The sequence below is a fragment of the Berghia stephanieae genome, chromosome 2 (genome assembly GCF_034508935.2).
Source record: "Berghia stephanieae isolate SIO BIC M18660-M18661 chromosome 2, UCSD_Bste_1.3, whole genome shotgun sequence".
NCBI classification, from domain to species: domain Eukaryota; kingdom Metazoa; phylum Mollusca; class Gastropoda; order Nudibranchia; family Aeolidiidae; genus Berghia; species Berghia stephanieae.
Window position 1 is genome coordinate 55,379,428 of NC_088361.1, and position 23,831 is coordinate 55,403,258.

Here is a 23,831-nt window from a genome sequence, read left to right on the forward strand (position 1 = left end):
TCAATGCAGGGTCTGCCTCCGTGGATTTCTGATCGGCCAGTACGTAAGAAGGCTGCCATGTCAACATAAGGTAAAACGTCTTTTTTTAGGTGTTTTTTTTAAATAGTAATTTTGCCACCAAATCTACAGTCTTTCAGATGTAGGTTGTAGAATCAAGAAAACTTTTTCATTTCGGTTTTCTGTGTTGTGTCATTGGCTCAACAGTATGGTGTCTTTTAATTTAATCAAGCGATATAGAGCGTTATAAGTGGCACTGATTGGATGAAGGTGATTTTAATAATTCTGGTATTCTTTGGTGACGCGCTTTAGACACTTCAATTCACTCGACTCAAGTCTGAATGAGTACATGGCTATAAATAGTGACGAAGAGTGTAAGGGTAAGATACAAATTTGAAAAGGTTTGTATGAAAAAGTGTCAGACAAAGCAAGAAAGAAAAATACAAGAAAAAAATATTAAAATAAAAAACAACAAAACATTAGTCTTCCTAAACTGGGAATCGAACCTGAGATCTCATGATTACCGGTCAGACGTGCTATCATGAAGCCACAAGAGTTACTCGATAGTTGGGTCGATTTTATTGCCTGCATTCTTTACAATGTACGCGTTTGCCGCCGCGAACCCTCGCTTGCCTCTCTTAACACTAACACTAATATTGAAAACGAGAGGACGAGGCTGAAGACTTTAGAGTAGCTCCATTTATGTTATTGAAAATATCAAAATCAAGAGGTCTGAGGTTCGATCCCAAATCGAGAAAGATTCTTTAGTATGGCTTTTTTCTTGTCATTTTCTTTATTACGTTGTCTGGCACTAATTCTTACAGATTTTTTCATATCTCCATTTTACACCAGTGCATGCTCCTTAATATATCATAATGTAAGAGTAGCAGTGCTAGTACAAAAAGGACGCCTTTGAGGCGAGTTGTGCTGTAAGAAATGGTGAATTAATGAGATTGCCCTGTATTAATGCTTATACTTGTTTTCCTTAATAAATTTAGTCATGTATACGATATAAGGTTCCGCACGTGCATATTGTTTCTGGGAGAATAATGGTAGTAGTAGTAGTAGTAGTAGTAGTAGTAGTAGTAGTAGTAGTAGTAGTAGTAGTAGTAGTAGTACCACCGCCGCGAAAAATTTTCATTCTCTATTGTCTTCTGGCACTTTTCTATTCACTTCATATCTTGTTGTTACCAACATAAGTGCCTGCTCCACTCACTTTTCTGAATTAAAAATTCACCCCATATACCGGAGCATACTCAATGTCTCAATCGTTTCTATGTTATATGTTTGTGTTGAGAATATTGGCTATTAAGCTTAACTGCTGGTCAAATAACTTCGCGATGGTTGTGTGCGAGCGAACCGGCGGTCTCCAGAAGTGGGTGAGAGAGAGCTCTAGAAATATGACTTGGGTTTGATACGAATATTTTAGTATTCGTGGATAGCTCACACGGTAGAGCCACGCTCTCACCTGCCAGGCGGAGTTGTCGTACCAATAAGGTCGCAGGTTCAAACCCCACCACCGCCGCGAAAAAATTGTATTATCTATTGTCTTCTGACACTTTTCTACTCACTTCATGTCTTGTTGCTACCAACATAAGTGCCTGCTCCACTCACTTTTCTGAATTAAAAATTCACCCCATATACCGGAGCATACTCAATGTCTCAATCGTTTCTATGTTATATGTTTGTGTTGAGAATATTGGCTATTAAGCTTAACTGCTGGTCAAATAACTTCGCGATGGTTGTGTGCGAGCGAACCGGCGGTCTCCAGAAGTGAGTGGGAGAGAGCTCTAGAAATATGACTTGGGTTTGATACGAATATTTTAGTATTCGTGGATAGCTCACACGGTAGAGCCACGCTCTCACCTGCCAGGCGGAGTTGTCGTACCAATAAGGTCGCAGGTTCAAACCCCACCACCGCCGCGAAATTTTTTTATTCTCTATTGTCTTTTGGCACTTTTCTACTTTTTTCATATCTAGTAGTAGTAGTAGTAGTAGTAGTAGTAGTAGTAGTAGTAGTAGTAGTAGTAGTAGTAGTAGTAAGAGTAGTAGTGGTAGTAGTAGTAGTAGTAGTAGTAATAGTAGTAGTAGTAGTAGTAGTAGTAGTAGTAGTAGTAGTAGTAGTAGTAGTAGTAGTAGTAGTAGTAGTAGTAGTAATATTAGTAGCCATGATCTATATCCCTTTTAGTGAAAAGGCGTCAATCAAATGAATCCTAAACAAAACTATTATGTTAAGGCCAGTTGAAGGATTAAAATAAACATTCACTACAATAATCATTTGTCCTACATGAAATATCTAAAGTAAGGGGCGGTTGGGGTTTTTTCTAAAAAAAAATAATTAATTACCTATATTGGGCGATTTTAATCATTCTGTATCGTCAATATAGGTTAAAAGACAACATTTATGGTGAAAATTTTTAATTATCTGTGTTGATACCCATTTTGCGACCTAATTTGGGGGTCTGACATAAAAAAATATAACCTTGTGGCAAACGTTCCACAAAAACTAATGAAGGAATGACCTCCATATTCTTCCCTCTTGTCAACATTGTACCATAGTTTGTCACCCCAGAGAGATTTTACGGCTTTAGCTTATGGATTTTTTATTAGAACATCACAAAGTTGAGAATCAAAATGTTGTGACAAAATTGACCTTAAAAATTCAGAATTAGGATTTTAATTCAAAATTCACATATCTTATAAAAAAAATCTCTCTGATGTGACCTAATACATTATCTCTGTGATAACTGGAAATTACCAGACAATTTCATTGAATAGATTCTGTGAAACCTTTGACACAGTTTCCCATACCTTTAGAAAAATGACATTGAGAAAATAGGAAAATGGCTTCCCGTTTTTCACACTTTTCTTACTACCTGTACCATTTCCGACTCTGTTTTTCGTGCCTGTATAGTCTACTTTTAGAATTTGGACTTCAATTATATTATTTCTAAGATAATAAAATATCATTTTCCACCAAAATCTCAAAATCAATTTTTCGAAGGATTTTCCTAATAGTTAGACCCAAACCGCCCCAATGAATACATTATATGGAATAGATATGCTATGCATGGACCCATGTAATTATAGTAAAGTATATTTACAGCTTGGTTGTTGCCAAAGGCTTTTTCAACTTCAATTTCTTTTTTTTTCTTGAGCTTTTATATAGCGCAATATCCACTAAACATGCTCAAAGCGCTTTACAATTTCTTTCGTTGCAATATCTTTTCAGTGCGCGTATCCATGTTAGTACTTAAGTTATTATTGATCAAGACGCATGTAAAATGCTAGTTCACTCACTGATTACCTCTAGACTCTTTTGCAACTCCCTCTTCTACGGGTTGGCAAAATGCTCGATTTCAAGACTGCAGCTACTCCAAAATGAAGCTGCTCGTATTGTTAACAAATCATGAAGTCAGATCACATCACTCCAGTCTTGCAGTCTATGCACTCGCTTCCCGTGGTGAAGCGGATTGCTTGCAAACTTGCCTGTTACTGTTTCAAATGCATCCACGGCACTGCTCCCAACTACTTGTCATCTACGATCCAAATAGCTCTATCCGCTCATCTACTTCCCTGTACTCGAACCGTTTGATTCCTAAGTCGACGTGCTTTCGCACATTCTGCTCCTTCTGTGTGGAATGCTCGTTCAGCGGACACCAGACACTGTAATTCTCTGTCCTACTTTAAAGCCTCTTTGAAGGCAGAGTATTTCCTTTCAGTTTTCTGTGAGTGCTTTTTATTAATATTATTATTATTATTATTATTATTACTACTACTACTACTACTACTACTACTACTACTACTACTACTACTACTACTACTACTACTACTACTACTACTACTACTATTACTACTACTACTACGACTACTACTACTACTACTACTACTACTACTACTACTACTACTACCACTACTACTACTACTACTACTACTACTACCACTGTCAATACTACTCATTTATATACAGTTCATCTGGGTGATTATCATTAACCGAATTCGAACCCCTTCCTTTCCCCTTTTTTGTCTGATATACACTAGTTCCACAAAGACTGCATCGATCAATGGTTCCTCCATTCCCACCCAACATGTCCCATTGATGGACTTGTGGCGCTTAGACCAGATTCCCAACATCAACATAGTGGGTAAGAAAATAGACTTTTTCATCCACGATCGTTTACTGATTTTGTTATACCAATCTCATGTTGTTTAGATCAAGTTTTATTTGTAATTTTTCTCCATGAAACATTACAAAAGGGATTATCCAAATTGACTGATTATTACGTTGGTATCAATATCAAAGTGATAAATAAGGAACTGGTAGAGGTGTAAGGTAAAGATATGGAAATATATGTATTAAACAGTGCCCGCAAAAGCAGAGGAGAAAAATACAGGGAAAAATCCTCACCACCTTAACTTGAGGCATGGTGATTTTTTTAAATGTTTTTTTTTCTTGTATTTTTCTTTCCTGTTTTTATGGCACTGTTTCATACACACATTTTCAGATATTCATGTCCTTGTTAAGGATTTACCTGTGTTTTGGTGGTGTCAGTATTTTATTTTGTGGCGTAGTTGCACACATATGTAATGGCTTATGATCGTATAGTGGCTTTTTGATAGATGGTAATGATTTTCCTTTGCATTGTGTTGTAGATGTTAATAATGACTAAATAGTTCAAGGGCCAATGATGATAATTGAATGTACAACATCAAGACATTCAAATAAAAATCCAGATTCCAAGTTTCATTTCTTACTGCTTTATTTGTTGTGATAAATCCGAAATCCAAATCAAATAGCATGGTCATAATTCAATCAGTTTCATAAATTCCAAATCCGTAAAATCAGCCCAAAAGTAAAGTCCTTTTTACATATGTAACCATTTTCAATATACGTGGAAAATTGCTAAGTCCGTAAAAGCAAATAAATGATGGTGAGCAGAAAAGTTAAAATGTGCAGCTCATAGTGAAATAGAATAGAATAGAATCGAATGCTGTTTTCATCAGAAATATCCTATTTTATCCCCTATTGTAACCATTCCCACAATTCCTTCTAGCCACTCCTCCTACTGGTTTTGACCTAACACATTAATATTAAAAACCTGCCTCTTAAAGCAAGAGCCAAGCATACACAACTTTTATATTAAAAACAACAAGCATTTTTTCCCGAATATCAAACCCCGCCATTCATGACATAAAAGTACTTTGATAAATGACCGCATTTTATGCATAACAACCAAAAAATAGCATCAACCCGTTGCTGTTGTCCCCTAAGTTTTATACCAATCCCCTGAATTGCAACGACAGGTTTTGTGGACAATAACCGAGAATTAAATGCAATTTCCTGCAGCTACTCACGTCCTTTCTAATATTTGTCTTGTTTTATTGCCATGTTTTTATCAAAATTCTTGCGTAAACTTCTTGCATAAGCTTACTCTCTTACAATTCAACCTTTTTCTTTCATGTATTTCAGATTTTGGTAAGGTTGGTAACCATCCTTAATTTTCGTTGCGTTGTGTTTAATATTGATTTTAAAGTTATAATGCTGCCATATCTATAAATTGTGGCCTCAAAAGTAATTTTTAAAAAAATGGAAGTAATACATTTAGAATACGTGCATCATAGTAAAATTGCTCCTATTTAAATGAGCAAGACGTGGTACAGAGAAGCCGTATGGCAACAAGGTATTATTGATGGTGTGACCATTTTTTGTTGTTTTTTTTTTCTCAAAGTGAAACGACGAATGTTACATCATTTGTCATGCGATTTCGTCTATTCGGTGACAGCTTACAGGTAAAACCTGAACACCAAAACCGCGAAAAATCATCCGTTTGATTATCCATGACTAAGATCATTGTTCCTTTGCAGGTTAGGTATATAATTGAAAGAGACCAGAACAGGGCCAAAAATGAAGGCCCATATTATTAACTAGATAAATAATGCAGGCTCCTGGAACTCGTTATTACAGTAAATATACATACATATTTTACTGACTAACTTGGATCTAATTTTAGTGAAATTTAGCGTCTGATAATCAAACATCTCAAATTAGTATTTTAAACTTGATATCATTACGCGTCACTATTTAGAGAGGGAGGTGGAATAATGCCATTTGCTGCCTTTTTATATAATTTTGTGGTGAAAACATACGTTCATAATTCTGCGATTATTGGGAAGACATATGACTTTTATTTTCTCACCATTTTCATTTCATTCAGTCTTGTTTTTCAAAAATTTCAACATCAAATCTGCTTTCACCTCTCACGCCTCCGCATTGAAATTGCAATGATAAATAGTGCTTGGCTTTCAATCTTGTCTAAAGTAACTGTCAAACCTTTATAGAATTGTTCTTTGACCTTATTCCCCTTTGAATCTTGCTGTCTTTAAAGTGAATGATTAGCTACTAGTAGCTGTGCACTATTAACAGTAATAAAAAAAAGAAGAATATAACAGTTTTCAAATAATAAATTAATACATAAATATATACATTTAAACAACAACAAAAAAATCCCGAAAAGTTTTGTGGTCAAAAGCCATCTTCAATATTTTTCATGGAGCTTTGTTTGTTGATTTATTTTTTTAAAAGATTTTTTTTAATATGTTTTTTTTTCTATTTCACATTACAACTTGTTGTTAGTTCCCATGATCTCAATGCATTATTTGCGATAGTATATAATACTTCGTCTACGCCTTAGGTATAATGTGTGCTTTTTTTCACAGCTGAACATTCACGTCACCAGCTTCAGACGTTGTTTTTTTTTCCTTGTCCTGTCAACTTTTTTGCACTCAGTCTCGGTTACAATTTTTTAACCGCTGAATTTTATTTTCCATGAGTTGTTTTGTGAAAACCATATCCGATTTTTGTCAGCTCATCAGACACTATAGATCAGTGTCGCTGATGTCTGTCACATGCAAAATACATAGTTTCATTCAATAATGGAGCACTATGAAAGATACAATGTGCTAGTCGAACTACTTTTTTGTTGTTTATTTTTATACCCCAAGTCAGCACTCTTATTATTTAATTTGTTATAAATTCCAATTAGGTCACTGTCGGCGTCTTCGCAAACAAACAGGGGTGTGACAGATACACAGACGCCCGGTGGATTAGCAATCAATGCTATGGGGATACCTGTAGCTGCTAATCGCATGATGCAGACCTCTGAAGGGTCCAATCCCACCCTAAGACGACCTCCACGGTTACCTTTACATCCTTTACCAACAACTCCTCAAGGCTTAGAAGTAGCCGGATTGTCTGTTGCTGGTGGAGATGATCACGGTGACGGCGGCCACTTCAGGTGATTGTTCTCTAGGATGTACTCGTATTTATGTTTGGATTTTTAAAATTGTTGATTTTATTTTAATTTTTGATTTTATTTTATTTTGTGTCCTGAAATATTATTTGCTTGTGTTATATATTATGATGCCCACATGGTCAAGGAAGGGTTAATTATTTATTCACTCACATATCTATGTATATATATATATATATATATATATATATATATATATATATATATATATATATATTATATATATATATATATATATATATATATATATATATATATTATATTCACAGACACATATTTATGTATCTATATATATATATATATATATATATATATATATATATATATATATATATATATATATATATATATATATATTATATATACTTATTTTGCACATGTATACGGTTAGAAAGAGTGCCTTTTCCAAAGACCCAAGTATGTGCCGATCTGAGCGGGGGCTAGAACTGATCCGACAACGAGTGTCATACCACTAGGCCACACACCGCACACATAGTCATAATTAGATACACACAAAAGAAAATACCCATTCAAGATTGCAATTCCGCCAACATTGTTTATTTGTGTTTTTTTTTTACATAGTCTATTGATGAGCAGGATTATTGATATAATATTGATATTATGACAATCTACCGGGGAATGGTATGGCACTCGCCTTCGGACTGGAAAGGCTTCGAGCCCCCGCTATGGGATAGTTCGGACCATAGATAACACAGGGACTGTGATTTGGACTCGATGAATATAAAAAAACCTCATATGCGACAATACGTCATAGGTGGTATGCTGATTTCAGGAAGAAGCAGATGTATGGATGGTCTGTGTTTGGAGGACAAACGACTTTTTTTATATAATGACAGGATGACGATACATACATACATACATACATACATACATACATACATACATACATACATACATACATACATACATACATACATACATACATACATACATACATACATACATACATACATACATACATACATACATACATACATACATACATACATACATACATACATACATACATACATACATACATACATACATACATACATACATACATACATACATACATACATACATACATACATACATACATACATACATACATACATACATACATACATACATACATACATACATACACTACATACATACATACATACATACATACATACATACATACATACATACATACTACATACTACATACATACATACATACATACATACATACATACATACATACATACATACATACATACATACATACATACATACATACATACATACATACATACATACATACATACATACATACATACATACATACATACATACATACATACATACATACATACATACATACATACATACATACATACATACATACATACATACATACATACATACATACATACATACATACATACATACATACATACATACATACATACATACATACATACATACATACATACATACATACATACATACATACATACATACATACATACATACATACATACATACATACATACATACATACATACATACATACATACATACATACATACATACATACATACATACACACACCCACCCACCCACACACACACACACACACACACATACATACATACATACATACATACATACATACATACATACATACATACATACATACATACATACATGCATGCATGCATTCATGCATACACACTGACGCACGCACACACGTTCACAACTTCACCCACACATACCTACACGAGTTATGCCTGGGGCATCTAACGTTTGTTAGCGTGAAAGGTAATGCTTTTTTCACTCGGGTCTGGGTGGGGGAAAAAACAATCACGTGTATATTATATGACATAACATCAATGGTATTCGTTGACAAAACTGATACCCTATGGTATCGTCTCTATTGGCTGAGAGATTGTAAAAGGCTAATATTACACGTCGCTATCTCTGGTCTACATCGGATACTTGGTAGTTAGTCACTAATTAATAATTATTTAAGAGCATAAAGTGTTCTTAGTGCTATGGAAAAATGATTAACTTAGGCAACATGAGAAATAAGTAAAATGAGACCAGCTTTAATGAATATGAACTACAATCATTCCAACCATCAAATCCATACTCTTGCAACACAAATATTGAAAATAGACGCAAAATTTGTGTGGTGTGGGGTAGTGTTAACAAATGCTCTGTATCACAAAATTTTATCCTCCTGTAACAGAAATGTTTTCTAATCTACAAGTAAATTTATCATAAATGTACTTTCCTAAGTTGTGGGAGAGAGAATTCCATACCTTATAATCCTTTGGAAAGGATTGAATGCGTGGGGTCGCCGAAAGCAGCGTTGTTTCTTGAGTTTTGTTGGTGGTCTTTGATCTGGATGTTTGTTTGTTCTAGTATACCTTGAGTTTATGTTTGCTCCTTCTCTCTTTCAATGTTACCCAGTTGCTCTCTGCCATCATGATTGTTGCAGCTATTATGTTGATAGTTTTTATGGACAGATCTGTAGGCCCAGCTTTAGACAAATACGATGCGGTTAACATTCTATCTATCTTTTTTTTTTCTTTTGAGGCAAACATTGAAGCTAGCAGACCAGCAGACTCGAAGCTGTGCAGTATTTTGCCCGGTTCTATACTTTTTTTTAAAAAATGAACATTTATTTTAAAAACTAAAACATTTAATGAATACAACATTTATGTGGCGCCTACACCTGGCGATTTCCGAACAGGTCAGCTGAGCATGACTTTCAGTTTCCTCTTGTTTAAGACTTCAAAAAACTGGCAGGCTTCTTGTTGCCGTCTCTCTAAATACAATTGCGAGAATGGATGACGCCGTTTTTGGCGTATTTATTAGAGATCTATACGGACCTCAAAGCATCCGGATTGGAATCAATTAACTTGATTAACGCCATGTTGTGTGATGGATTGTATGAAATGAGAGAAAGAAAGTGGATGAGTTATGACGACAGGAATACCGTAAGATAACATGGCCACTGGTGATGCCTTGGCCAGGATATCACATACAAAACTATATTATTTGGTTTTGTAATTATATTAATACATTTTGGTGCAGATAACGCAATGTCTTAAACCTAATGAAAATGGACCACCGCTCAGGAATAATCCCGATAGTCTCCATTTCTTTTTTAAAATCATCTTCATTATTACCTTCTAATGTTAGCTCTACCACTGCAACTGTTACAGCTAATACGTATTCTACTTCTACTACTACTACTAATACTACTTTATATTCATCTACTACTACTACTACTACTACTACTACTACTACTACTACTACTACTACTACTACTACTACTACTACTACTACAAATGCTGCTTGTGCGGCTATGTGGTCTTGTGGTATGACACTCGCTTTCGGATCGGAAGGCCACGAGTTCGATCCTCGCTCGGCGCATAGTTGAGTCCTTGTAAAATGCTCTTAACTCACATTCTAGCACCGTAACACGTGTAAAATGAGTAGCTGGCGGTTAACAGCGGCCTAACAGGCGTCATGTCTCGTTCTACATGTTATGTGTCAGGGACCTTTTGTAAAGTGTTTTGATCACTTTTAGTTGATATTGCTTTATATTAAAGCTCAAGTTTCTTGTTAGTTTTTACTGCTACTACTACTACTACTACTACTACTACTACTACTACTACTACTACTACTACTACTACTACTACTACTACTACTACTATTACTACTACTACTACTGCTGCTACTACTACTACTACTACTACTACTACTACTACTACTACTACTACTACTACTACTACTACTACTACTACTACTACTACTACTACTACTACTACTACTACTACTACTACTACTACTACTACTACTACTACTACTACTACTACTACTACTACTACTACTACTACTACTACTACTACTAATGCTACTACTTCATTGAAGCAAATGTCCTCTATGTCCTCTCATTTCTCAATTGTCTTTATTTTCTTATATATCGTCCACCTTGTTTACGAAAGGGAAATCACATAATTTATTGGATTTAATATTTTTTTTCTCCCATTATTTAATTTGTTCGTGTTTAGAGTGGAATATCAATCCCTTATTAAAATGATGATTACAAAATTGCGGCAAAATCGAGAAAGCCATCGCGAATATATTTCTGCCGATGAGTCTTCCAGATTCATCACCATCATTAAAACTGTCCATCAAGGAATTTTTCCAGCGTTGTCCTCGATATATGGGGCTCTTCTGGTATTCTTGTTCACAATGCTTTATTGATTTGATTTAGCAGAACAGCTGTGTGTTCGTTGATTATGTCGGTTATGATTTGTTTCATCATATCGCTAACCATTTTTTTTTCGTTTGCCTCTACGAGTAAAGACACAGTAACATCATTATTTATCTCACGTTTTATGATTTTGTATGCAGTATTTCCTGTTATGTTAAACGAGCATGCTCAATATAATCACCAATTCTTTGAAATATATCATACAACCTTGTTTTGTCTTCAAGCGAGCCGTTGGTGAAGTTATTCTTTATTTAATCGTTCAATGGCAATAATCTGTTGATAGTAGGTATCAAACTTTTACTTGAATTTTCAGGAATGCAAACAATTATGACGATCAAGATTGAATACCGAGAACAATTACGTCATTTGTTCTTGATTATATTGACCTAGCAAATGCGTATCTTTGTTTACATTCCAAGAGTTTTATACAGAGTGGACGTACCGAATATTTGTCTCTCGTCAATCTGTTATCTATTAATTTTTATTTTTTTAAAATGTATTTATGTTTTTAGCGTTTTTTTTATTTGGCTGAGGGTGAGTTTTAAGAACGAAACGTTACGTTTTTTACTTCTTTTTTTAAAGCTGTTATATTCAATATTGTTTATTAATTTTTACAGTAACACACTGCATCTAGCAGCTTAGTATCACTATGTTTTGGTTTGAGTATATTTTAACTTCCTATGTTGAATTAAATCTTGCAATGCGTGGATATTTGAACTCTCTATGTTGAATTAAATCTTGCAATGCGTGGATATTTGAACTTGCTATGTTGAATTAAATCTTGCAATGCGTGGATATTTGAACTTGCTATGTTGAATTAAATCTTGCAATGCGTGGATATTTGAACTTGCTATGTTGAATTAAATCTTGCAATGCGTGGATATTTGAATTTGCTATTGACATCGCCTATGTTAAAATCTCTATTGGACATTTGAAAATTTCTAAATCTGTCTGTTGACGTTTGAACTGGGTAAATGAATCAATGAACTATGTAACTTGACATTTGACTGAGAAAAAAAACTATATAACACCGATAAGGGTCGAAAGATAAGATAAGATTAACTTTATTTATCCAATTCTGGAAATTTACATTCGGTATTGTCATAGACTAATACATTTTTGAAAAAAACTAAGGGAATAAATGATAAAATTGAAATACAATGACATAGAAGTAAACCAACCATAAGCTTATCAAAACTAAATACTTAAATCTCACATACCTCTCAAATTCTCTCTCTCTCTCTCTCTCTCTCTCTCTCTCTCTCTCTCTCTCTCGCTCGCTCTCTTTCTGTTCTCCCACTCACTCCTTCACACACACACACACACACACACACACACACACACACACACAAACAAACGTTCTTCTTCTCTCGTATAACCCTAATCTCGTACCTTTTTATTCTCTATAATTCCATATAATATATTCACACCCATCCAATCTGAAAACGTCAAAAAATGTGAAATGAGATCAGTTTTCTTCACGTTTTTTAGAAGTCACCGGGGCGAATAAATTAGTGTAATAATCTCAGTTCAGTATTTGGCTCATTAAAAGTTTCTTTGCATGGGGGAAATAGATGAAAATTAGACCAGCATCATAATTTTGAATAATAATAATAATAATAATAATAATAATAATAATAATAATAATAATAATAATAATAATAATAATAATAATAAAAATTCCCTTTATTCATCCCTAAGGGGAAATTTTTCTTTAGGGTCTATTCCAAGGGAAGACTGGAATAACCCAGGCGTCAACCACAGTGCAGCGCCGCAAAGTGAGCTAAGGCTAGGTGACTTGCTCAAGGCCACACAACGCGGCGGGTAGTCGAACTCGGTACCTTTCAGGTACGAAGCAAAGACCATACCGCTGAGCCACGCTGTCCCATATTGAATATTGATGTCGTAGGGTTGTATTTTCTTGGATTAATATTATAGAAACGATCTTATGTCAAACCTTCCTATTTCGTTGTAATTAGGCTTTGTATCCACATATAATGTTGTTAAAGAATGGGATGATAGTATTAAGTGCAGATATGTTACGCTGATATGAATAACTAGAAAATCGGTCAATCTAAAACAAATGAAATTAATATACATTCCCAGACATGTAATCAACACTATCCCTCCCTACCAATCCCGTATTCTCACATCTCGACTTTTTAAAATTCTATTTACAACAGATATATACATTTCTTGTTTATAGACCTAGTGTGGCGTAGTTGCACACATATGTAATGGCTTATGATCGTATGGTGACTTTTTGATAGATGGCAATGACATTCCTTTCCATCGTGATGATAATTGAATGCACCACATCAAGACATTCAAATAAAAGTCCAGATTCCAAGTTTCATTTCTTACTGCTTTATTTGTTGTGATAACTTCGAAATCCAAATCAAATAGCATGGTCATAATTCAATCAGTTTCATAAATTCGAATCCGTAAAATCAATCCAAATGTTAAGTTATTTTGACTATGTAACCATTTTCAATATATGTGGAATGTTTCTAAGTCCGTAAAATAAAGATTCTTAGTAAAATGTTAGAACTTGCAGCATACCAGGAAAGTGCAGCTCATAGTGAAGTAGAATAGAACGGAATGTAGAAGAGAATCCCATTTTGATGACAAACACCCTATTTTATCCCCTATTGTAACCGTTCCCACAATTCCTTCAAACCACACCTCCTACTAATTTTGACAGTTCCATGTACCTAAAATGTACCTAAAATCAACCCCCTAAAAGTAAAAGCGAATCATGCTCAAGTCGAGACGTTAAATCTCTACATATTAATGATAAACCCCGCCTTTTATGATATAATATTACTTTTGGTAAACTTCAGATTATACGTTCGATACGCCCAAATAACAAATACCAACTATAATTTTGATGCTTTTATCCCCAGATACCAAGTAACACCGATCAAAAAAGTCATTTTCTAGTACTCAATATAATGACCAGTCCTTTAACCTTGGAACGCAAAACTGTCGTAAACACACTAAATAATGACCACTGATATACAAGCACCGTGAACTCTTTAAACCCACTTATAACTCTTGTGTAACATTTTGCATAAGCTAACTCTCTTACACTAGGCCTCACGACACAGCTGCTCTTCATTCTAACAATTTTTCCTTGAATTTTATCAGCATCATATTGTATTGGTTTTCAATAGCTGCTGCTAATGCTAAGGAAGTCGCAGATATGTGACATTCCGTCTCAAAACGGTTTTATATCGGGATGATCTTGGTGCTGGAAATTGAATTTGTAGTCATAAATATGAAACTTAGGGGTAATTTCTATGCATTGTGGTGAAGATTCAATATAAGATTCTTTCGCTGATTTGGATTTATTAAATGAGTTATATTTTTATCGTGCCAAATAACTCCCGACCTTGCGAGAGAGTTATTCCGCGAAAAAAAAAGAAGTCTTTTAATAAATCCAGACTCGTGAAAGAATACCTTTATCCACCCCTCAAAGTAATATTTGAGAAATTTCATTTCATAAGCAATAATTACTTTTCTAAAAAGTATTGTCTAGACACTTACCATGGAAATCGGATGAGTAATTCAAGGTTGTCATCCATTTCTACGGGCTTTTACTAGAGAATGCGGTGCCTCTAAAATTTTGGCATTTACTTTGACCAATTCAAATAGTCCAGTAAATTTGTTTGGCATTTTTTTTCTAAATTAATCTGGCATTAGAAAACCGTCTGCTAGTCTCGATATAATTCGACTATGTTTTTGTTTTTGTGTGCTAGAGCTGTGTGACTTGTCTTTCAATGTTTGATACTCTTGTTTTCCGAATGGTGTATTATCGATGTACACCAATACATATCTTCGATTCGCCATTTGTGTTTTTGACCAAAAAAAATGAAAAACGTTAGAATTGTACTCATGTGCACTAAACGGTTATTCTAAATGATCAACCAGCTGTACAGAGTTTATTCAAGCCAATAAATTAAGCGAAAATATTCTGCAATCGCTAAATAAATATTTTATACCACGGGTTCGAAGCATTATTCAACGATTACATTTTTACTAAGAAATTATAGGGTTTTCTAATAATATACGGTCGTAATGATACTGTTTCTTACAGGACAAAAACCCAAATTTCGTATTTACGTCATTTTTATTGTTAAGTCACATTTAATGGTCCCATTTATTTCATTCACCCCATTCATCCCTAAACAATACCGTTTTGAAACGAAGGTCACATCAGAATTGGATTATTGTGATATTTATATCGCCTTGATCGCGGTGTTGCAGTGCATCTTGTGGTGTCATTTATAATGATATTATTTGTGTCATTTCCAATAAATACGTTGTTTATTTAACCCTCTCCTTACCAACTACAGGAAAATCGTCACATTCCTTACGATACAACCAACATTTTTCTGACTCAGATTTGTTTTTTAAATCACAAAGAAAAGGTGTTGTTATTTTTACAAGAACTTAATACTGTTTTGTAAAGCTTGCTTCGATCTACAAAATTTTGTATATTATGCACTTTGTGCGTTCAAATTTGAGTTTAAAAATCCAATTCATGTGTTGGGTAGGTATGAGATTTGAGTAAAACTTTTGAGAATCGTCGGTAAGGAGAGAGTTAAGCACTAACCGCGACGTCTGAACAATGATCAAGGGGAAGAGAAAAAGAAGTAATGATAGTGGCTGTGATAGATTAACATCAACTGAAAAAGATGGTGTGCTTTTAGGAACAATCAAAGACACAATCAAAAATGAAATTTGATAAGTAAAAAATATCATTCTTTAAATGCGACTTGAGTATGAGATACACTGGAGCGATGCAATGAAGAATAAAAATGAAATCACAATGATTAAAAACGAAAACAAAGTGTTGAAGGGAACAGTCTTTGGAAACTCGAAACGTTCCAATGAATTGGAGGCCAATTCAAGAAGAAATTCAGTTAGAATATTTGGAATTCGCGAAGACAACCATGAAACAAATGAGGATTGTCGTGGGAAAAAAATTGAAACTTTTAAACAAAGATGTACCCCTGAACATAAACGAAATATCTCTCGACGCATATTACGGGACAGGCAGAATGACCCCAGGAAAATCACGCTGTATCATTGTGAAATTTGTTAGGCGTATAGACAGAGACAACGTAATGAAAGGGGACGGGTATGCTATTACTATGGACCTGTAAAAGGATAATAATTGGCGACTTCTGACCAAAACTCGAAACAATGCCTTCCCACAGAGGCGTGGTCCTTCAACAGTCAGATATGTGCATCGACGACTAATGGACAAAAGATCAAACTAGACACGACCCATCCACTGGATGAGCAATTAATGCAAAATGGTTCAAGCAACAGATGTCCCATAGTAGACCGTAGTAGACCGTTATTGAAATGCACGTCAGCTAAAAATAATGCATTTTCTGAACCCCTCCTTCACACCCTGTACAGCAACATTAGACGGCAGATGACTTCAAATTCTGATAACTTATCTGAATCGTGCTAAACCTCCAAACGCGAAGGGGAAACTTGACGGTGCACAACGTTGCCACTATTATAAAGGGGATTCTCTACGAGTTACCTACAATGGCAACAACGGGAAGGAAGACAACCCGGCCGAAGAACGGACGATCCTAACGTGTCTGTCCACACGAGGAAAAGTGAGATCCGTGAACATAGTCCCAACAACATCAGACACGTGACAGCACGAAGTTATTTCTAGTGAAACAAATCCAAAGAACTGACTTAATGTGGATCGCGTAACAGATGATTTGATTTTATTATTTTCAAATGTTGATGGCATGTTGGATAATATATCTGAAATTGGATGTTTAATTGAAATGTACAAACCTAACATGTTTGACAGAAATAGGGTCCATCATTGCTTGATACCGAGATTGAATTTGCCTTAGGGGGGTTATAGTCTATTTATGAATCCTTTGCGTCGTCGAGGCGTTTACATTTATTTTTCTGATTTGATAGCTGCACAGCATCTCAATCTTGATAATCCTGTTGAGGAAAGTGTATATATATATATATATATATATATATATATATATATATATATATATATATATATGTGTGTGTGTGTGTGTGTGTGTGTGTGTGTGTCTTACGTTTAGTTATACTTAATGAACTTAAGTTTTGCGTCGGAAATATTTACCGACGACATTAATAGATACAGATAAATTACATTATGTTACTAATATCCGTTTCCTTAGGCTCTATACAAAAACCCATAGCTCTATATCAAAATTCAAATCTTTAAAAAAATCTTAGGTGTCTTGTCTCAATTCAAAAGAGTAATCAGATTTTTACTGCAGCAATTCTCTTCTTGTGAAAAGCCTCGAAAACTGTTAACAAAACAAAATATTAGTAGGCAACAAATGGACTACTAAAGAGATTGACATGATTTGTAAATCACGGCTTATCAGTCTTCTACTTCCCGTTCCTACTAGAGCCTTTTAACCTTTAAGGGTTCAGGTAATTCATGAACCAGACTAACATTCTGTGAGAGATGTTTGCCTTTTTGCTTTTGACGAGAAGTCCTTTGATTCATATTTATTTGTCAATTGCCTTAACCATATCTACCTGTTCTACTATTATTATTTTTTTCTTGAAGACCGTCACATTTATTCGTTGTGAAATACATTTGATCTAGTACTAGACTTAGATCTGAGCTTTTTAATCTCTTCAGGGGAGATTGCATGTGCATTTTATCCCCTACAGCAAACGCTTCTAAGCAGTATGATATAATTAACAAATCATTAAATATATTAAACGATATATAATTCGACAGGCTTATTCAAAATAGCGTTTTCATATTGAACACAATTTATGTTGTTTAAGAACCAGACGTCTGTCGTTAACAGAAACCATGATATTATTGGTTGGAAACAATGGTTCAAAAAGAATTAATGTAAAGGTAGGAAAAGAAATGGCCAAGATTTCAAATCTCGCATAAGAGAGGAGTTTACAAAGATACTTGCTAAGAAGAAGAATAAGGAGGAGGAGGAGAAGGAAGATGAGAAGAAAAAGAAAAAATGAGAAGAAGAAGAAGAAGAAGAAGAAGAAGAAGAAGAAGAAGAAGAAGAAGAAGAAGAAGAAGAAGAAGAAGAAGAAGAAGAAGAAGAAGAAGAAGAAGAAGAAGAAGAAGAAGAAGAAGAAGTAAAAAGAAATAAATAAATATAAGAACGTAATTTTTCTTTTCTTTTCTTTTCTTATTTATTCTTTTCTTTAATATATATATATATATATATATATATATATATATATATATATATATATATATATATATATATATACACACACACACAGAGTAATAGACCGAGACGAACCTGTCCCCGGCGAGAGACTTTTAAGGCAAGCAAGACTCCATAGGCAGCGAATAGCTCAACGTCTGAACAGTGGTAATAACAGGGATGACTCAGTAGATCGGAATCAGAGGACGGTTACTCTGGGTGATCTCATCCAATGCCAACCTGGTTTGCCATCTGTGGACCACAGTGACGTAACACCTATGGCCCTAGAGAACTATGCGCATGGCCCTAGTATTATTTCAAGGAACAACTCTGCCGGCTCTATTTTATCAGTTGGATCAGGTAACAAATTAATAATTTTAAAAAGGAAAATTATAATGATGTAAAGGAAAAGGACATAAAGAAAGCAGACAAACATTTTTATTTATTTTTTTTTTTTTTGGTAGAGTAAAAATTGCAATTAAAATGCAGTGTCTTAAATCGATTGTTATAGTCAAGCAAGTATTGACTGATGAGAAGTAGTTGCCACAAAAAAATTGATATTGAAAAACGAAAATATCTGCAGTACCTTTTGCCTTGCCTGTGAGTTCCATATTAAGCTTATAGTCATTACTAAACATTCCAAAACACGTCCTAGATTGAAATATTATATAGAACGGGATCAAAGCAACCTATCAAGTGCTAATACTTTTACTTTTAAGCCTTTGGCTCAGAATGATTTAATGTTAAGTGTTGCTGTCGAATAGGGAGCCGTTGTAAAACGCTTTGGGCACGTTATTGGATATTGCGCTATAGAAATTTAACACCATTGCCATATTAAATATGGCCCAATGTAATTACTTTTTTTCTCTTTAGTAATGATTACATTTGTAAACAACATTCACGACTACCATAATATCTTCTTTTTTTCCGGCAAGTTGTCGGCTCTAGCCAATTTTGGCGGTACAGCAATTTAACGTGTGACTGTTTTTGGGGATATCAGCTAGTGTGAATCAATTATATATATATGTGTAGTAAGACACTCGATTTCGGATCGGAAAGTCCTGGGTTCGAGTCTCGCTCGGCGCATAGTCGAGTCCTCGGAAAAGGCTCTTTACTCACATTATCTCACGTACCCATGTGTAAAATGAGTACCTGGCCGTTAACAGCGTTGTCTCTATCAAAAATAAAATGTAATATGGCCCAATAGGAGTCATGTCTCTTTGTATATATTACGTGTTGTTGTTGGTCAGGAACCCACTGTAAAGCGCTTTGAGCAGGTTTAGTGGATATTGCACTATATAAATGCTCTATTTTGTTTGTTTTGTTTTTTTCCTTTGTTTTTCATTTTTTTTATTTGAAAATATTCCCGGAGAATTTTTGTTTCGCCTTTATTCTTAATGTGTTGTTTTTTCTTCTTTTCTCTCCACGATCAGACAGTGCAGAAATGTCAAGTGATACCACGAGGCTACTTAATAGACGTCATTTCAGGACTCAAGCTGGCCTTTCTCGACGTGAACCGACATCAACTCAAGAAAGATCAATGCCCTCTATTCAGGCCGCAACGCAGGTGATCATGAAATTTAACTCTCTCCTTACCGATCCTTTTTAGTATTTTCCCAAAATGGCAAGCTTACCCAGCAGAACAATAGATTTTTAAAACTCAAATAAGGTCTCTAGAAAACATCATTTTTCAACGTTTGTGATGTACAAAATAAATCTGAATAAGAAAAAATGTATATTGTGTCGTAACAAATGTGACGATTTTGCTATAGGCAGTAAAGAGAGAGAGAGAGTTCTTTGGTACTCAAGCCTTGATTTTGTGATAATGAATAAGGATGTGGCTTGTGACATTATATTAGAGAGAGAGAGAGAGAGAGAGAGAGAGAGAGAGAGAGAGAGAGAGAGAGAGAGAGTATATATATACGTAATTGGTATTTCTCCGCATTAAAATCCGATGCTGAATACGAATCTGAATTTCAATTTTGATAAGTTTTATATACCCGTTAATATTCTACAAATACTTGGCCTGAAGGTTTGGTTTACGGCTGAAAGGCAATTATTTATCAAAATATTTAGCACCATTTTTTTGTAATGATTTGTCCCGGGAACTTTTTTGTGTGTGATTGATTGTTTCTGACTTTCAATGTATATGTATAAACAAATATATAAACACACACACACACACACACACACACGCACACATCATCATCATCATCATCATCATCAGGACAGTGTGAGACGAATTTGTTGTTGTTGACTGTTAAAGTGATTCCGCAGAGTAGAAGTTGATTAATGCGTGTTTTGGTCTATGCGGACAGGTGTTGTATATCTCTTTTTATGTGATGAGTGTGGCCTCAAGAGGGTGTTTGATGATAGTGTATTTTTCTTCCAAGCATAAACTACATTGTTTTGACGATGGTGTATACCTGTTGATTTTGATGCTCCGTGGTATACATCGGACGTTAAAGAAGCTAAAACGAAGTGTCGGAGAGCAGAAAGACTGCTGAAAACATCAGGCCCTACGATTCATCGTGAATTTTTCAAGAACACATTTCGTGCCTGGAAGATAACAATAAAAAAGGCAAAGACTACGTATTTTCTTTCAAAATTTGAAACTGCTAAATCTTGCAAACAATTATTTAACATCTGGAATGATCTAGTTGGACGTGAAAGATGCACTTCATTACCCTCTACAACCAATCAAAGAGACTTGCCAAACGCATTTGTCAACTTTTTATAAGACAAAATCTATAATATTCGTTCAGAACTAGATCGGCATGAACCATTTAGAGATACAAATACATTCTGTGGTACCCCTTTAGACACGTTCCAACGAGTTTCACCTAGTTTAATAAAACAGTTGATTATACAAGCCCCCATTAAATCCTGCGACCTTGATCCTCTACCAGCACAGCTTTTGGCCAGCTCCATCGATACATTATTACCATCCATTACACCAATCATAAATACATCCATACTGACTGGCGAAGTTCCATCGTGCTTTAAAAGTGCCCTCGTCAAACCACTTCTGAAGAAACCATGACTGGACCACAATCTATTAAACAATTATCGTCCTGTATCAAATTTACCTTTTTTGTCAAAACTTTTGGAGAAGGTAGTTCTTACACAATTAACATCTCACCTTAAACTCTCTCGAGTTCACCCTCCTTGAAAATCGAACAAATTTGTTCGATTTTCCATGCATATGAACTCGAGAGAGTTAAGAACAACAGTTTGGAACAACCCTTTCAGTTAGCCTACAAACATAAACACAGTACTGAAACGTCGCTTCTTAAAATCTTTAATGAGTTGTTATGTAATGCTGATGCTAACAATATCAATGTATTATGCTTTTTAGATCTTTCATCTGCCTTTGACACAATTGACCATGACATTTTGTTAAGAAGACTAGAAAATACGTTCGGCATAAAGGGAATTGCCCTTAAGTGGTTTAAATCATATTTACAGGATCGATGGCAGACTGTCGTGGTGAATGGTGTTCAGTCAGAACAAGTTTTACTAAACTTTGGAGTGCCACAAGTCTCTGTTCTTGGCCCTGTCCTTTTACTGTATATATGCAGCCCCTTTCTAGTGTGATATCCAGATTCAACCTGAGTTATCATTTTTATGCAAATGATACGCAAATATATGATTCAGCACCCCTTAGTAATTTACAGTTCTTAATACAACGAATTACGAGCTGTTTTAATGAGATTAAATCTTGGATGTACCAATATAAGTTAAAATTAAATGATAATAAAACTGAGATTTTAATGTGTGGAAGGCCGAGTATCCTTAAACAGGCAAATAAATCACCTACTACTCTCGGAAATAGCACAATAGAATTTTCAAATAAAGCAAAAAACCTTGGCGTCATCATTAATAAAGATTTTTCCATGACAAGCCACGTGAATAACACCATACAATCTATGTACATAGAAATGAAAAAATAAGCAAAATTCGTAATTTAATACCGAAGCATATAGCAGAACTTTTAATTAATTCCCTTGTTTTATCTAAATTGGACTATTGTAACTCCCTATGGACGAATTTAGCTAACGACAAAATTAGCAAACTTCAGGTTGCTCAAAATAACGCAGCCAGACTCATTGTACGCAATAACAAAAAATACCCGTCAGCAACTCTCCTTCTCCGTGAGTTACATTGGCTTCTTGTGGAAAAAAGAGTTGCCTATAAGATTTGTACTGTTGTCTACAAATCCTTGAGCACCAACAGTCCCTCCTATATCAAAGACCTTCTAAACATAGAAACTTGAGGTCAAGCAATGACCAATCAATCCTTGTCAAACCTAAGCCATTGCGTAAAATAGGTTAATCTTTTCAATTTTCGACCCCCCCCCCCCCCCCCCCCCCCCCCCAATTTTTGGAACTCTCTCCAATCACACGAGAGATGCTCGGATTCGTTGATAACGTTCAAATCTCGCTTAAAGTTTTATCTTTCTACGTCATAATGTTGCAATACTACTTTCATATTTTGTTGTTAAATTGAATTTGTATCACGTTTCCATCAAAATTGTCTTACTGTATTATGTTTTGTTTTACATCCCTGTAAAACGCTTAGAGCCTGTGACAACGGGGTAAAGTTCTATATAAATGCCATTTATTATTATTGATATAATTCCTCATGAAAAAACTCATAAAATCTTACATCCTTCGTCATTAAAAAAAAAAATTAATTGTTTTCATTATACCACCAAACACTTTTTCACGCGATATTTTAAATATTCTCATTTATTTTCAATAGAATTGATTTAACTTTTGTTAAGTTAATTCATACCCATTTTTCCTTAAAGTGATGCGGTTGATCTGCACTTTATGCCTTGTTTCATTTAAAGATATCAATAACTCGACATATTTATTTTAAAAGTATTCAAAATATCAAAATATCAAACTATCGTATTCTAGATTTGCGCAATTGCCTTCGTCAATAACACAGATACAGATTCACAATTGAAAATCAAATCACATACGGGGTTCCGTAATGAAGGCAACATCCGTCA

The 23,831-nt window shown here is 34.7% G+C and overlaps 1 protein-coding gene across 1 annotated transcript in view; it reads left to right on the plus strand.

Moving 5' to 3' along the window:
- LOC144965178 (E3 ubiquitin-protein ligase Zswim2-like) overlaps positions 1-23,831 on the plus strand; it is a 47,435-nt gene that overhangs the window by 22,331 nt on the left and 1,273 nt on the right. The window contains exons 8-12 of the mRNA XM_078900241.1: positions 1-70; positions 4,039-4,142; positions 7,041-7,292; positions 18,888-19,171; positions 20,245-20,378. The exon at positions 1-70 is cut by the window's left edge and continues 99 nt beyond it. Of these exons, the coding sequence (XP_078756367.1) occupies positions 1-70; positions 4,039-4,142; positions 7,041-7,292; positions 18,888-19,171; positions 20,245-20,378 (844 nt within the window). The remainder of the gene's footprint in view (positions 71-4,038; positions 4,143-7,040; positions 7,293-18,887; positions 19,172-20,244; positions 20,379-23,831) is intronic.